The sequence below is a fragment of the Prenolepis imparis genome, unplaced genomic scaffold (assembly GCF_030444845.1).
Source record: "Prenolepis imparis isolate NDT839.2.m4 unplaced genomic scaffold, iyPreImpa1.0 SCAF_2, whole genome shotgun sequence".
Taxonomy (NCBI): Eukaryota; Metazoa; Arthropoda; class Insecta; order Hymenoptera; family Formicidae; genus Prenolepis; species Prenolepis imparis.
In genome coordinates this window covers 7421470-7439407 of record NW_028141160.1, presented here as the reverse complement: position 1 = coordinate 7439407, position 17938 = coordinate 7421470, and the positions used below count along the sequence as shown (strand labels likewise).

Sequence of the window (17938 nt, the reverse complement as noted above, 5' to 3'; positions counted from 1 at the left end):
CAGCGCGAATGTGCGAAGCGCGATATCCAATGAGCGTACAGCTTTTTCGAGAAAGCTGTACGCTCATTGAATATCGCGCTGGGCTACAGAAACCATAATGCGTATCGCGTAACCAATCAGAACATTCAATTTTGCCTAAAGAAAACGCCGAACGGCTCTGATTGGTTACGCGGAAAATATCAGCCCGAGACTCCAGCCTTATTTTATAAAAAGATCGCGAATCAAACATATGATAAGATAATAATTGTCAAAAAAATTTGTCCTTCTTTCCCAGGAATGTCAAGAGTGAAAGGCATTAAATATTGATTGATTTCAGCATTCGCGGAGTTTCGCGCTATGAGACAATCTTTTTTTTTTCTTCATTCTCCTAACCTAAGTTTTACGCGCCAGTCTTGCAATCGATAGCTCTCTGCTCTCTGCTTGCATCACGACGGAGGTCATCCGGTAGGTCAAACCTCATTCCTCGTCAAACTGTCCGTGGGAATTGTCACGCGTGACACATTAGGTGAGTATCACCTCAGCAACACCCGATATATCCGCGGAAAATCGTCGTGGAGATTTTCTTCCGCTTAAATTCGCGTGAGTGCATTTCCTTTTTTCTCTCTCGCACAGTTGAGCTCTCTCGGATAAACGCAAGTGCATCGATTGCATCGTCTTGATATTCATCTATTACGTAGTCGTTAACAATCGCGATCTTGCGAATAAGTATGACTTGTCGACATAAAATGTTGCCCTTAATGCAAATTGAAATACGTTTCTCCTTGAACGACGATTTTTTCGTAGACCGGGCGGGTCAGACTATGACCTTGACAAGGTCGACGTGAAGCTGATCAATCCGTCATGATTAACGATGTTTAATGTTATTCTGTCGATGCAGCGTTAATTCTTAGATATTATTTGCAAGATTGTTCTTTCCAAAAATACTTGATCATTTTTATTGTCGCTTTTTCTCTAAATATTCTGTTATCGCACTATGTAATGTTCTTGAACTCGAGTTCTCTTTCTCTATTCAAGGATTTTCATTACTAATCGATATTTTGTCTAAATTTATTGCATTTCTCTGCCATAACGATGGTTGCGAATTAAATTACATCGACCGAGCTTCCGTATTTGGCGAACAATCATGTTACATCACAAGATCATTCGGTAATAATCGTGTACATTACAATCTATTTATTTATAGTACTACAATCATTTCTTGTAATATACAAAGAGCTTGACACAAAGAAAAAAACTATAGTGTTATAAATATATATATATATATATATATATATACAGCATACAATTTCATCATTTTTAATATATAAAATATTTTGCTTATATTATTGTATTGATTACAGTGTTTTAATCTCAGCAAGGCGCTTTTCCTCAGCAAGTAATTGCATCAAAATGCCCATACAAAGCATCAAGGCTCGTCAGATTTACGACTCTCGTGGAAACCCCACAGTAGAGGTAGCATATTGAATTTTAGAAAAATATATCTGTATTACTTTATTGAACATCCTTTTAATATTACATATGCTCTTAGGTTGATCTCGTCACTGAACTTGGTTCCTTCCGTGCAGCAGTGCCATCCGGTGCATCCACTGGAGTTCACGAAGCCCTGGAACTAAGGGATAATGATAAATCTAAATATCATGGAAAATCTGTTTTCAAAGCCATAGAGAATATTAATTCTATCATTGTTCCTGAATTGTTAAAGGTACGCTGCCTAAATAAGTGTATGAACGCAAAATATTTACGTAATAGTTACAAAATAGTTACGTAACATTTGACAATTATCAAGAATAGATAAAGAAAGAATAAAAAACTCTTGTTTTTAAGGCCAACTTGGAAGTTACGCAACAAACAGATATTGATAACTTCCTGCTGAAGCTGGACGGTACGCCAAATAAATCCAAACTTGGAGCAAATGCGATCTTAGGTGTCTCTTTAGCAGTTTGCAAGGCTGGTGCTGTTAAAAAGGGTCTGCCCTTGTATAAGTAAATATCTCCAATGCTAAATTTAAAAATATCTCTAATTATATTTACTACTCATGAAGACATTTTATACGTATATATATATTTGTATTACAGATATATCGCCGAGTTGGCTGGCAATAACGATATCATTTTGCCAGTGCCAGCATTTAATGTAATCAATGGTGGTTCTCATGCTGGTAACAAGCTGGCCATGCAGGAGTTCATGATCTTGCCTACCGGTGCAGCCAACTTTACCGAAGCCATGAGAATGGGCAGCGAGGTGTACCATCACTTGAAGGCAGGCATCAAGAAGAAGTTCGGTCTCGACGCCACTGCTGTTGGTGACGAAGGTGGATTCGCACCAAATATTTTGGAAAATAAGGAAGCTCTCAACTTGATTATAGATGCTATCAAGGTAAAGATGAGATTCGGTTATACATTATACTATTTTATAATAATTGTTAGCGTGCAATAATTTTGTTTTACGAATATTTGCAGACTGCCGGCTACGAAGGAAAGATCAAAATCGGCATGGACGTTGCTGCTTCCGAATTCCACAAGAATGGAAAGTACGACTTGGACTTCAAAAATGAAAAGTCTGATCCAAGCACATATCTGGAACCGGAAGCATTGAAGAACTTGTACTTGGAATTTATTAAAGATTTCCCGATCGTATCGATTGAAGATCCCTTCGACCAGGATGGTTGGGATTCCTGGACGGCTTTGACCGCGGCCACTCCCATTCAAATTGTCGGTGACGATCTTACCGTCACAAATCCTGTGAGGTAATACTTGAAATAAATGCTTGGTTTCATTGCTAAACTTATATATATCATATATCTTACTATACTATTTACTTATATATTCCAGAATCAAGACAGCCATCGAGAAGAAAGCATGCAACTGCTTGCTGTTAAAAGTCAATCAAATCGGTAGTGTAACCGAATCCATCAATGCGCACAAGCTCGCTAAGAGTAACGGCTGGGGTACAATGGTTTCTCATCGTTCCGGAGAGACGGAGGATACGTTCATCGCCGACTTGGTCGTCGGTCTCTCGACCGGCCAAATTAAAACCGGCGCGCCCTGTCGCTCGGAACGTCTGGCCAAGTATAACCAGATTCTGCGTATCGAAGAGGAGCTGGGCGCCGCCGCGAAATACGCTGGCGAGAAATTCCGCAACCCTCATGCTTAAATAAAATTGTAACATACCTGTAAGAGTACGTTATTACAGAGCCTTAGCTAGCTCTAATATTATGCGAACGAATCGTTTACTTTCGTGATCGCACTGGTGCGATCAGTAATGTAGTCTGAAGACTTATATTATTTTTGTAACCCCCTGATATACAATCGATGCACATTGTATAGAACAATAGAAAGCATGCTAAATACAGTTATCCCAATCAATTGAAAGGAAATTACAGATTTAAAAAAAATAAAGTTTAAAATATCATAGAATTTTATTTTCTTATTTTTATTAACATATTTCATTCTAAATTCGATAATTTTTATTTTTTATTTCCACGAGTTATATGTTACAGAGACTTGATAATATTATATAGAGAGTTATGTGTATATGTTACAAGCTCTATAAATTCAGCCTTTTTAAAAAAAATCTAAGCTTTTTATAAAACGTCGATTTACAAAGATTCGGTGTTTTATAAAAAAAACTGATTTTACAAGAAGTTTACAAAACATATGTACAAGGAAAAATAGAAAAGAGGTATAGTCCGAAAAAGATAATAAAATTCTATTCCAGTATAAGTCATAATATCACGTGTGAGAATCGATAATATAGACAATATCGATAGATAGATTGTATTAATAAACCCTACCGTTAAAAAATCATATCTGTAAAAGTAAAATAAATGGAAATACACGAGATGTTCGAGAATTTGAACATTAATGTATTATTTTGGCCGGCTTCTCTGTCACCCCAAGTTGGCACAATTAATTTATTAGACGATTATATTATATAATTAAATCGATTAGTTTCTATCAAAAAAGTTCCGTTTTATTCACAAATTTCAGTCGTAAAATTAGAATTTTTCTTCCCTATAGGTATAAACAATATATGTATATACGAATATAGCTATTATACGTAGTTTTTTTACTTACATAATTAATTGCATAATTTTAGACCGCTCGTCAACGTGATATGTTCACAGAGAAGACATCTTAAAATACTAACAAAATATAAAAGTAACAATAACAATTATTATTATATCTATAATAATATCGCAGTCGTGTATAAATTAAATATTATTCGTTTTTATTTACACATTCAAGATAGAGAAATTAAACGCTCAGGCAGAAGCACCGTTTACAAGCACGAATGCATCCCTCCTCATTCGTGTTCTAGTTATCCATAGGAGATTACTTTGCTGTAGAAACATAATTACGTTGAGTATGCTGTCTCCATGATTAATAAGCTTATCTAATTTCATAAGTTTTCTTACTTGGAAATAATCTTCGATCTCCTGAAGTGTACGATCCTTCGTTTCTGGTAGAACGAAGTAAATAAAAATAGCTTCCAAAAGAGCAGAGAGACCGAAAATAGCGAAGACTCCTGTTACGCCAACAGCATCATTTATCTTAAAGATTATTTAATATTTTTTAAAAAATATAGAAAATACGTAGGATATTTCAGAAACTTTCAAATACGCGCACGTATATGTGTATTCAGTAGAGTAGAAACAAAAGTATATCTCTTAAAATAATGAATCGAAAAGAGACTGTGATATATAAATACAAATTCAGGATGAAAAGAGCCAAGTACAGATATCAGCATTATTTTGTAATACTAGAACAAGTGCGCACCATTCCTCGATTTTATATAAATAAGAATGATATTATATAATATTATATAAAATTTGTTCAAACTCGAATAATATTTTTTTAAACATTTTAAATACATTTTTATAACACATTATTTTAAAATTTAATTAGCAAATTAACGCTTTATTAATATTTTTTGACAGAAATTGACTGATTAAAGCGTTAATTTGATAATTAATTTTTTAAATAAGAATAATATGTTGTAAAAATTAAAATAATAATATGATTTAAATAAAATGTTATAGTACTTTAAACTCGATTAACATTTTTTGACAGTTATCAGCTGATTTCTGTCAAAAAATATTAATCGCACATAAGGTATTATAACATATTATTTACAACATATTATTATTTTATATTTTATAACATATTATTTTAAAACTTAATGAGCAAATTATAACGCTTTATTAATATTTTTTATGAATATATTTTTGACAGAAATCAGCTGATTAAAACGTTAATTTAATAATTAAATTTTTAAATAATATTATGTTATAAAAATTAAAATAATAATGTTTTAAATGAAATGTTATAGTACTTTAAATTTGATTAATATTTTTTGACAGTTATCAGCTGATTTCTGTCAAAAATATTCAGCTGATCAACTGTCAAAAATATTAATCGAGTTTAAAGAGTTATGACATATTATTTATAACATATTATTATTTTAAAAATTAATTCGCACAAATTAACGCATTAATCAGCTGATTTCTGTCAAAAAATATTAATAAAGTGTTAATTAGCTAATTAAATTAAAAAATTTTTATACTTATTTATTACAAAATAAATATAGAAAAATTTAAAAATAATTTTATTGCACCTAATATTTGTATCTGGCTCTTATTAGCTTTTTCCATACCTGAATTTGTATTTAATTAATATCTTTTAAGATTTTCATCTCGCACATGCATTACAATTAATTGTTATAAATATTACAATGCGATATGTCATATATACCCATGGAAAGCACTTGGTGACGAAGAACATAAATAAATTGAAGACGAAGAAGTTGCATCCGCCGCCGATACCTCGGGCCCTGAGGGGCATCAGTTCACCGGACATCAATCCAGGAAGTGTCAACATACCCAGGGTGTTCGCACCGACGTAAAATAACAAACATACGGCTAACACGTAGATCTGAAATCGTCCGTAGTTAAATTTTAATGGAATCGGAGAACAAAGTAAAGTAAAATCAGGGGATATACTTACGTCCACGGAAGATCCCTCCTGCCTGGCGATCATATATCCTGCGAGGGTCAACGAAGCCAAGGACGTGCCCAGCGCCGAAATGATACCTAAGGGTCGTCTGCCCATTTTAAGTAGTAGAACGCAAGAGACAATGGAGAAGATAAATCTGATGGTCGCCGTCACGACGGCCGCCAAATAATTATCGACATCGCCGCCGCCTGCGAGATGAAGAGAGAGATATGCGATATAAGAGATGAGTTTCCGTCTCTTCAGCGCTTTGCTACATCTACTTTAAAGATTCAACTCGAACGGAAATTAAAGTTTTCGCCGGAAAATGAAATTGACACTCTTTCTTACCGATGTCCTTGATCATATTAACGGCGTAAAAGACGACAAGATAAGTTCCGCTGCACAATTGGAGAATATTGAATATGTTGATGATCATGAATGGTTTCAGCACACTCGGATCGCCCATCATGGACACCGCTGAGGAGATTCTTTGCTTCAGTGAGACATTTGCAGGGGTCTCAGTCTGCTCGGCTCTTATGTTCGCGTTCAGGACATTTATTTCCGCGTTCACCTAATTAATTAAAAACAGTTTAATCACATATCATTGTGCGATACTGTCGAGCCAATAGTTATAGTTTAGCTCGTTTAGCTTCTTTATATATATTTTTGAAATACGCAAGTTTACGAGGTTCTATACCTGATCTATATCGCCGCCTCTGAGCCATAAAAGGGCCTTCTTGGCTTTTTTAATCTTCTTCCGTCTAATGAGCCAGGCTGGACTTTCAGGCACCAAGAGGAGAGCGATAAAAGCCAGAATAGGAAGCACGATGCCGCAAAAGGCTACAACGTCCCAATTAAAAGAGGCGCCGAAAGCGTAAACCAACAGTATTCCGAAGCAGTACGAGGCGAAGGAGCCGACTATCAGAAAACCACGTAGGCCGGGATATGCCATTTCTGCTACCAGAACCTAGTGAATTTACAGAGCAAAGTGTGAGACTTAGAATAATTACACACTATATAGTTTACAGCCAAATATTATTTTAAACCACACAAAGTACTTCTTATAGATTTTTGGGTGCTGAAAACGATGCCATAAACCAAATTTTACTAGCACGTTAGATTTCCAAAATAATTAAGGTTTAATTTGTAAAAAATGGCTTTTTTGCGGTAGTTGAGATTTTTTTTGTACAAAAAAGTTAATGTTATATAGTCTGATCAAATATCATGAATGTCCTCTATAAAATGCATTTTTTTATTTCAATATTTTACTATTTAGCCATATGTTATGAAAGATTAAACCTGGAAACTACTCATATGGAGATGCTCTTGAGAAAAAAAGATTTTTTGGAAAAAAATTATTTTCCAAAATTAATTTTACCATTATTTGTCTTTCTTTATATCATATTTTTGTCTGGAACATTTTTTTGAAAATGCATTTGTTTCAAAAAATTCAAGGTGGGCAATTAAAATGAGACATCTTATATACAAATATACATTTAGTGAAATCTATCAGGATAGTTGTACTGTATGTGTATCGATAGCCCTAAACTTGAAATTATGAGTAAAATTATGACTTCATCATCATAAACGGAATATTTCCTATTTCAGCAAAACTCTGTATTTGTAAATCCTTTCTAATATGACTAAAAAGTAAGATATCGAAATAAAACAAAAATGCATTTTATAGGTGAACACATCATGAATACATTCATGACATAACGTTAATCTTTTTCACAAAAAAATCTCAAATATCGCAAAAAAGCCATTTTTTGCATATTCAATTATTTCGAAAACCTGACGTGCTGGCATGAAAATTGGCATCGTTTTCAACATTCAAAATTCTATAAGAAACACCTTGTTTTTAAAATAATGAAAAAAAATATTTGTATATAAACTAGTTTTTTTTTTCAAATAATATTAAATCATTTTTTAACAAGTTATATGTTATATAATGAAATAAATATAAAAATCATGTCGATAAAATCAGTAGCAAAACAGTTACACACGGACTAAATAGTAAAAACCCTTTATGGTCAGACCAAGAAGAATCTAAAGAATTTTTAAATCAGAAAAAATTTAATTAAAAAAAATATAACTTGGAAATATAATTTAATTAAAATATTATATATATATATATATATAACTACAAAGTATACTCTTTAATTAGAAAAAATATAAATAGATATTATAATAGATATTATAACGCAAAAACTGAGTCGACGAGTCGATTTAAGTATAATAATTTTTCGTTATAATGTTCAGCTTGAAGACTCGCGCGAAATTTATTTCGAAAACTTCCGCTGATGTTATACGTCATCATCAAGACATCATCAGAGAATAGAATACTGTACCTGTACGGGCACCGCCATTAATCCTACAGATAAACCGCAGACGAATCTTCCTATCAAAATAGCGGTCACGCATCTCGAGAAACCGATGATCAGCCAGCCTACGCAGATAGGAATTGCGCTCAATTGGAGACTACCTCGTCGGCCGATCACGTCTGACAACGGTCCAGATAAGAGCGAACCGATAGGACTGGCCAGACTATGAATGGAAGCTGCACAAGAAAAGACATTCACCGCTTTAATGCCATCAATCCATGTTCTACGAAGAAACGGAGGAGATCAGAATGTCTTTAACATCTCTCCTCTTTTAGACAATTCTGACTTCCCTAATATTGTTTAAGCAAGAAGATAACTTTTAAAGAGTCTTTTTTTTATTGTGAATCACGTGAAAGATGAACGGAACTGAAACCTGAAAGCGTTCCATGAAAAATGCAAATTTATACGTTTAATAAGCGTATCGAGCGATATATATAATATACATATGTTGACATATGTTAACAGTTCAACCGTAAAAACATTTCTCACAAGCATCTTCATTAAAGCATTGTTCATTAAGGCATCGTAGAAATAAGCAATTAACGATCTATTTACGATCACGTGTGTCTATATGTTATTATTGAACTGAGCGTAGGACGACGCTTTGTTTATAAATGTTAAAAGTTTAAATTGTTTAACGACACGATCATAATCGCATATCATCGCGTTTTATTGATATACGATGTATGTGTTTGCGCAGAAGAGAATCTTTAAACATTTCTACCGACTCGGTAGCAAAAAACTGTCGAAATTTCTGTCGCTCGATTAATTCGTCGACTTTCAACAGATAAGATTACAAGAATATCTCTCGCTGAATATTATATTAAATGCGGGGACGATTATCAGCATGAATAAAAATTTTGCGTTCTTTTCTTCCTTGAAAATGAGAAGAGAGCTCGCGTAAGAATTTACATTTTATAATTAAAAGAGTATCACGGAAAGCTTCCAAAGTAATAAACTATTTTAACTTGTCTTCTCGCGCGAGAAAAGAGAAACTTTTCAAATAACGCAATTATTACGTGTCGATGGTTGATTCTCGCTATTGATTCTTTATTATCAGTATCCAATGCATTAATTGCGAAATTGTAGAATGTTTGCGGTATCGCCTGAATGCAAATTGCGACTCCACTTTTTCTCTGTTTATCGACATTCCCGTTGCATCCATAGAGAGGAATGCAATCACAGTTCACATGCATCAATCTTGTTTTTTTTACATTGTTTTAATGAAAAGGATCAGCACACGCATAGCTCTGTTGGAAAGTTTTACGGATATCTAGGTTCAACACGCGAAATTAGGTAGAAATGAAATAATTCTTCTTCATGAGTTTTGGAAAAAAAATAATTCGAAGGAATATAAGAAGGAAAGCAAGAATTAATCTATAATTTATTTTATTATTCATCATAAAATATATATTTTTATATGTAAGATTTATTTAGAATTTATTATATACAATATTATACACTGAGAGAATTTTCTTTTAGAATTTACCCTGAAAGTCATGATAATTTTAAGAGAATCTCTCTGCGATTAATATTTATCACAATAAAAATAATAATATCTATCACAATAAAATATAAAACATGTTTGATTAATTATACTAAACTGCATAGTAATAAATATTAATAGAGAATTCTCATAAAATTCTTTCCATATCATATTTTTACGATTACCATGATTTTCAGGGTAAATTCTAAGAGAAAATTCTCTCTGCATACAAATTATAGATACTTAAATCATTTCTACCGTAAAACCTTCAATTAATTGATTCGTAAGTGTTGAGAAATATTCTTTACGACACATCGGGCCAGAGATACACGCGATTGGGACAAAATATTTCAATAATGTGATGACGTAACGAAACGTCGGATAATGAGATGCAGCGACTGATGATTGCGAATAATGATCCCTTAGGTATACTTAGAGAAACGGAACATCGATCACAATCGGATGCATGTCGACTGTCGGCCACATTAGTCACTCGTGATGCACAGCAAGATAAATCCCGGACCATAATGGTCCGAAATCAACCATGCGAGAACCAACCACGAAACTACGAACGGTTCACAGGATGTGAACCCGGTTTTTCGACCTCACGATATATCCCAATAAACTTTCAACACGTGCGTGACCCACATATTCTAAGGCTGGCTTCTCTAAGCTCATCCGATCGCCTCTTACGTCGTGGTCTTGTGGACAGAAGCGCGAAGAAGAAAGGGATTTCTGGTCGAGCATCCCGCTTTTTATTGTTCTGAATAATTGTGAAAAATGAAAATCCAACGAAACGCTAAATAATATCGTCGAATCGTTCACCCTCGTCTCTGCGCCACTTTTACTAGATTTGCGGTCTAATTTGTGGTCGAAATTCATGAATGCAATAGATATTATCTCTTCACACGATATTATTTTTCATGATAAAATTGACCTGAATCACGTATCGCGATTTCTACGTGAATTTATATGTATATAAATGCACGATCTTTAACAAGTTGCCACCTGCAAACCATAAAATATCTAATGTGCTGAGCGTCGTGAATTTTACGACATACTAAAACGTTGTATGTGGTACTAAAAGAAAAAAATAGAAAAAATGATAATTATCGCATGCTGACATTGTGATTTCGCCGTGTGCGCTGTCCGTTTAGGAAATGATAAATGTATGTGCAAGATACATAAGTGAAAATAAGCATAAAAGGAGCTATTTCGAAAGTTCGCATTATACAGACGGATAGATTTTTTTTTCGCCTCGGACGGATTTTTTAAAAGACCGATTTTAATTGGCACTTACGGAAGAGATTTGCGTTTTTTTTTTTACGGGACACGATTGGTTTAATTGCGGCCTCTTATCAAGGCTCTCGTATATAGGCTTTCAAACGGTATCCTTCGCGCGCGAACTTGGCCTTGATACTCATTGATAAAAATTATCCAATGAGACAGAGAATTATATAGGTCAGTTACTGCATTCAACGACGGACGCTTTATTTGCGCGAGGGTCAACACTAAATGCAATCTTGAACCTGCACGTCGGTTCTTGAACTCGCAACATCCGAGAGAGAGAGAGAGAGAGAGAGAAATAAAGGAGATCTATCTCAATTTCGCATATAAGCAACAATTCGTCTCTCTCGACTCGATATAAAGGACCTCGCACAAAATACATAGGATTTTGACTTTCGGTGGAATTGGCTGAATTTTTGATACGTTGGCGCAAATTTGGTGCGGAGTCCTTTGTTTCGCGATACGAATCGTTTTATTCATTTTTGAGAAGAGAAAGAAAAGAGTTCGTCAGAATAATTTGTATTAAAAAAATATCTTAAAAATTAAAAAAATCTATAATTTTTTAATATATTTTTCTTTATATATTATCAAGTAGATGTACGTGCATGTTCTTACCTATCCAGGAGCCGACTTCGTCGTTCACGTAGAAGGTACTGTTGTTTCTCGACAATTGCGGCAACAATACTGCACTGTAACCAATAGGCATTCCGCCACCCGCCGTTAACAATAATACTGCACCTGTTACCAAACACTGCAAACAATTCAACCGTTAATTATTTCGTTAATTGTGCTCGCTGTAATGGAATTGTTGCAGCAGAAAATTATTTCATTTAACTTAACGTGTGTGAAATAACAAAGAAGTGTACCTACAATTGCGATATAAAATTCGAGATCGATATTCCAATTATTGCCGAAATAATGCAGTCTTCAATGGTTGATTAATTTATTTAATATATGGAGGTACGAAAAATTGACAATTGTAAAATGCACGTTTTTTAATCAGAAAAAAAATGAGAGAAGAATTTCGCAGCAGAAAATTATTTCGAAATATTCGATTTAATTTAGTATGAAATAACAAAGAAACGATATACAATTTGAGATCGATATGTCAATTATATAATACAGCCTAAATACAGCCTTAAATTGCGTTGATTAATTTATGGAGGTTCGAAAAATCGATACAGATAAAAATTGACAATTGCTAAATACATTAAAGTATTTTAATCGCAAAAAAATTGCGAGAAGAATTTTGCAACAGTTTCCAGAGGTAGATAGAATAGGAATAATTGTGTACAAAAGCGTACAAGCTTGACCGAATTGAAAAGCGGATAAGAAACATGTGGTTGACATGTAGCCAAGATTTACTATCACTCCGCTGCATTCTTACTGTATAAAACTTGAACACAGCTATTATAGCATTTTTCTCGTTTCTGTTCCGCACAGATATACGGGCTTTAAGCTGCTGGAGGATATTTATATGCGAGGCAAAAAGGATACGCTTATAACAGAAATTTCCAGATACATGGATGGATATCTTCCGAGAAACGATAAATAACATCGAGAGGGAGAGATAAGTATACGCAAGTGTATATGAGTGCAATTTTACGCCAAAGGGGTTGTTCATTATGACGTAATGCAAATTGCATGTTGCAGATATGTATTTATAAACATATTTTACGCTCAACTTATCTTATTGAACGCTTTGCAGTTTATTAAAAAACGTGATATTTTTGCTGGTAATTTTATGTGCATATATATATATACTTTGCAATCCCCAGATTTTAGAAATAACATTTATCTTTTATACTTTACATATTTACGTTACTGCATATATACCGCATTACACATTTTCGCAGCGAAATAACAAGAAGAAAGCGCGATGAGAGATGGTAGGCGCTGCGTTTTGGCAGCTTTCTATCTATTTTTAAACAGAAAAATGTGTTCTGGCACTAATCCAGAATATATATCTCCGTCGCTCTCTCGCATCGTTGAACACGCGACTACAAGTTCCCTGTTTGCATGAAAGTTAGCAATTCACACGCTGAGTGATTGCGGCAAAAAAAAGAAAGAAATGTGTCATACACGCGATAAGAATAATTTTTGAAGTAAACGTTTCGAAAGATCCTCGATTTTTCTGTGTTTTTCATTGCGCGGATGTTTCGACAATATCGTAAAGATAACAGAGAAAATAATTGCGTGAGAAAAATCGCCTACGATTGTGTTAAAGGGAAACATACACCTACATTGAGAGAATTTTCTCTTAGAATTTACCCTGAAAATCATGGCAATTGTGGGACAATATGGTGTGAAAAGAATTTTATGAGAATTTCTCTGATTAATATTTATCACAATAAAAATAATAATATCTATTACAATAAAATATATAAAATATGTTTGATTAATTTTACTATGCAGTAAAATTAATCAAACATGTTTATTTTTATTGTGATAAATATATAAATCAGAGAAATTCTCATAAAATTCTTTCCATACCATATTATCCCACGATTACCATAATTTTCAGGGTAAATTTTAAGAGAAAATTCTCTCTGGTAGAGATACCAGAAATAGCTCTATATTCATGAATTTTTTTCCCAGAAAGTATTATAGGATTATCGAAGTGAGGTATCAGTCATATGTATTTATTAATATAAAGTAAAATTTTTATTGAAAAATATTAAAAATTTACGGCAGATTTACATATCTATATATACTAGATTTATCTGTATATTTTAAGAATTAATCGAGTTTTTTGTTTCACAATCAGATATAGATTACACATTGGGTATCGCAACAGCATCTGACGTCAGCAACAATATCTGCCGTATTTTTAAATATTTTTCAATAAAAAATTTACCTACCTATATTAATAAATATATATATAATAGACTGATCAAACCCCACTTTGATAATCCTAATACTTTTTGGGGAAAAAAATCATGAATATAGAGCTATTTTTTGATGGCTTTAGGTGTCCCTATTTAAGAATTAGATGAGAACAAGCGATTGTGTGCCTTTATTCACTATAAAAGATTTTTTTTTAATTTAGTATCTTACCTGTGCGAGCACTCCTCGTGCATTCGAATGTAGTATGGCCGTTTCTTCCCTATGCAAAGGGCCTTTTTCACTCTTGACATTGTTATTATTATTGTTATTCTCTTTGTCCAATGTATCCGTATAATTTGACGAACTGTAGTTCAACATCGGATGCACTGCCTCGTTTAAGTGTGACGATCTTAACAACAAGTATACATTTTCTGATTTTTTTTCATTTCTATCGGTATGATTTGACCGTCGTCCCGAATCAGTTGATACGTACCTCGATTCGAAAGCCATTTTCGTTTGACTGACTAATCGCTCTGTAGCTGCTATAAAATTCTCAAATGTCAATATGATAATCCGTAGTATCTAGGGTCACGAGATGACGTCTATATCGCTACATTTATCATTAACAAGTTCATTCGCATTTCATACTGACCGCTGCTGCTTTCGTACTGAGTTGTGTAATCGAAGACACTCTGTCTCTTGCTTTAATGGCCTTCACTCTTGGAATGCATAAGTACCTTCTAAAAAGAGTAGGATAATGTGTATCCACGTGAAATGCATACGTAAATCTGTTTCAAGTTAAGCTGTGATAATTTTCATAGTCACATAGAAAAATAAATGTAATTAAATAATTATATCCTTGTTGGCGCACATATAAAATAATTTTTCAATTTAGAGATGAAAAATAAAATTTAATATAAACATGTGAAAAAAACATATATTCCGTTTTATTGAAACGTTTTATTTGAAAAGGCAGATTGGACTAATTTGATTAAAACGGAGAGGTAATAAAAAAACTAGATATATTTTTATTCTAGCATCGTCCTTACAATTATTACAAATATTGATGTAAAGTAATTAACAATAATGAAAAGCAAGATGGACGCATCCATATAAAACATTGTTATTTATTTATCTCTACTGTTATTTTCCGAGAGTTCGCGGTATTTGACGATCACGTCGAATAATTTAGACTGAGGAAACAGATTTAAGATAAAGGCGATATGTATATTTTTTGCAGATTTATTTCGAGTAGACTGATCGATTTTGTTTAACACACAGTGCATATACATAAATCTTAAGTAATCACGAGAAACACGAGAAAAATACATTCGCGAATGCTTATGCAACCGTGAGAGACATCAGTTGTTAACAGACTGTCAGTTAGAAAAACTATCGCAAATACATGTGCTTTTGAGGGTCATCTTATCGAGAGATAGCAGATAGACACGATAAAATAAGATATCGAGTCGAAATAAGATGATAAAATACTTCAGAATTTAAAAATTTATAAAGGAATTTATAAAGGAATCTTCGGTAAACTTGTAGGAATTATTGAATTTACTAAACACATCTTAATTTACAAATAACTGCTATATTATTTATCTGCATATCTACATCTTGCTGCTAATTTATATCAGAATTTTTTCGTATTTAAATTTTATATTTATTTTTTTTTATATATAAATTTTTATTTTCGATTTTCTTTTATCAGTTTTATCTCAAGAAGAGGAACTTTGTCATCTTTTCATCGATTTTCAGAGTTTCTTAGCCAGATTATAAGTCGTTAAAAATATGTCTTATATTTCTGTAAGTCTTTAACTTTGACGTAATATACTCGCACGTGTCAGAAATTTACTATGCATTCTCGGGATTATCTTTCTTCTCGTGAATTATCGTATCGTTAAAACGTCGTTCTTTTACTTGACAGGTGTTTGCAATCATTATGCATATTTGCCTATCATAATAATCTTAAAGCTTCGATAAAATTAATGAAACTTACTTGACTCACTTTTATTATTTATAGTGTCTTATCGGAATATAATTTTATTCATATTTTTTTGTATATTAAACGGAATTGATAATTGTTGATAAGAAAAAATGTCGCGCAAAAATCTAAATATTATAATTTTTATCTCTTTTTATTGCATATTTTTGATCGCACGTAGTTTTTCACTGACAAAGATTATCTATATATGTATCTATGTATATAATTTTTATATTAAAAAAAAAGATAAAACAGGAAAAGAATAATTTTTAATTTAGCATTTATTTCTTACGTAGATATATGTAAAATGATTCTATACACTTTATATATAAAAAAAGTAATTACATAAGTGAACGTTATATCATGCGAGGAATGTCTGAAGGACTGCTAGAAAATAAAAAAAGGATACTTACCAACTACTTCGATCCGGCCGGACTTTCTCTCTGACGTTTCGATCTCTCGGTCGAGAATCGGAGTCACGTGGCGTCGCGAGTCAACTCATTCATCTCCTTGAAGAACATTGAACTTACGTCTGCGAATCGTCGTTCACGCCAGCACTCTCTCTCTCTCTCTCGTAGAAACTTGGACTCGTCTCGTCTGTCAGTCTCTCGCTACTTTTTGGAAGGCATCTGTCCGAAACACGAGACGTAATCCTTCGTCTCGTGTGTCTTTACGAGCCAAGTTCACGAAAACACAAACGACGAGAGATAAGCGGCAATTGGTTCTCTATCGTTACGATGACTAACTAAGCCGAATTAATAAAAGCGAATTAATTACGATTGCTCAAGTCTACCAAGTCCAAGTGTCTAGCGATCGATTATGGTTATTCGTTAAGGCAGAAAGAGAACCTGCAGCTCTCAGCCAACATGTGTTTCCAGCCGTAACACAGCCTTTTGAATAATCGATCAAGTCGGAAGCGCCTTCGGTAGCTGTCATCATATCTATACGCTGCTTAATGTATAGTCCGAGTAAATAGACTTTGAACGTTGATGACGGGAAAGAAATTCAATGCGCGCTTATGCCTCGGCGATAATCTAATTTACATACTAGGCAGATCCGGCTATTATAAGTTGCATATATGCGTCGTAAACATGTTTTAGAACGCGTTCTGCAAAAACGGACGATTGGACGCAGAAAATATATCCCGAAGACGAGAGTGATTCTGATTTTTTCACGCGCCGGCGAATCTTTTCAAATTCTAGCCGAGCTGGAGGATCTACGTGTATTATCACTATAATCCACCTTTACAGACGTGGGCTCAATTCCAAAGCCCCTCGTTTCTTTACGGATTTGTACACGCGCGAGCACTCGCACGATGACGAAATCTACATACTGATAGCCGGCTTTTACGTATTTCGTATCATTATAGCCAGCTTGCGGATCCTTGATGACGAGTGGCAGTTCTTGGTTTCGCCTCGATTCCACTTTTCCCACAATTTCTGCGACTTGGATATATCTTTCCCCGGCGCTTTCGAAATGTGCGATATAATCTTGCTCCAAAATATGTTCCAGATGTTGCGGATTATCGCCTCTTCGTCGCCAATAAAACACAGTCGGAGCACAAGACAGTTTCTTGAATCAGCTGATCGACAAGCGAGAATAGATAATCGCGCGCGATTGTCGCAAACTCGCGCCTTGGCTTATATCGCCGACTCTACTGAATGAGACGTCTGTCCGTGGCTCGCTCTTATAGGCCCCGCTCCCTTCGATTAGGCCCCTTTTTTCGACGACGACTGAGCCGGTGTCCACAACGTAGGCCGCGGGAACCTTGGCTCGCTCCGATCTCCGGGGGAAAAATGTCCAGGGACTCTCTTTCCTCAATGACGGCCTCAAGAGGAAACCGGCTCGAACGGAAGTCGGAGATATCTAATGGAGCGATGGATGCGCGAGATAAAAATAGCGCGATATTTCGATACACAAGCTTTATTCGAGGACAAATGAGAAAATTATTATCACGCGACCTTTATTATGTGGA

General features: G+C 34.1%; 2 protein-coding genes across 10 annotated transcripts; one reads left to right on the top strand and one right to left on the bottom strand.

Moving 5' to 3' along the window:
* The first annotated feature begins 220 nt into the window (after positions 1-220).
* Positions 221-3417, top strand: Eno (alpha-enolase). Of its 2 annotated transcripts, none has more exons than XM_083058489.1 (7): positions 221-579; positions 1341-1452; positions 1529-1702; positions 1825-1982; positions 2076-2376; positions 2460-2746; positions 2832-3417. In XM_083058489.1, the coding sequence occupies exons 2-7, from the start codon at positions 1390-1392 to the stop codon at positions 3151-3153; spliced, it is 1305 nt and encodes a 434-aa protein (XP_082914615.1). In that variant the 5' UTR covers positions 221-579; positions 1341-1389; the 3' UTR covers positions 3154-3417. The 2 variants fall into 2 exon arrangements, with proteins under 2 accessions (XP_082914615.1, XP_082914614.1); XM_083058488.1 differs by having other exon boundaries at positions 222-505.
* Positions 3418-3463: 46 nt separating this feature from the next.
* Positions 3464-17693, bottom strand: LOC145948903 (facilitated trehalose transporter Tret1-2 homolog). Of its 8 annotated transcripts, none has more exons than XM_083058481.1 (12): positions 16377-17693; positions 14629-14716; positions 14470-14578; positions 14208-14385; positions 11766-11901; positions 8345-8553; positions 6691-6960; positions 6342-6564; positions 6006-6202; positions 5754-5933; positions 4418-4552; positions 3464-4342 (listed from the first exon to the last, which is right to left on the bottom strand). In XM_083058481.1, the coding sequence occupies exons 3-12, from the start codon at positions 14484-14486 to the stop codon at positions 4265-4267; spliced, it is 1623 nt and encodes a 540-aa protein (XP_082914607.1). In that variant the 5' UTR covers positions 14487-14578; positions 14629-14716; positions 16377-17693; the 3' UTR covers positions 3464-4264. The 8 variants fall into 8 exon arrangements, with proteins under 8 accessions (XP_082914607.1, XP_082914606.1, XP_082914611.1 ...); XM_083058480.1 differs by having other exon boundaries at positions 14470-14558; XM_083058485.1 differs by having other exon boundaries at positions 14470-14518.
* Between the last annotated feature and the right edge of the window lie 245 nt (positions 17694-17938).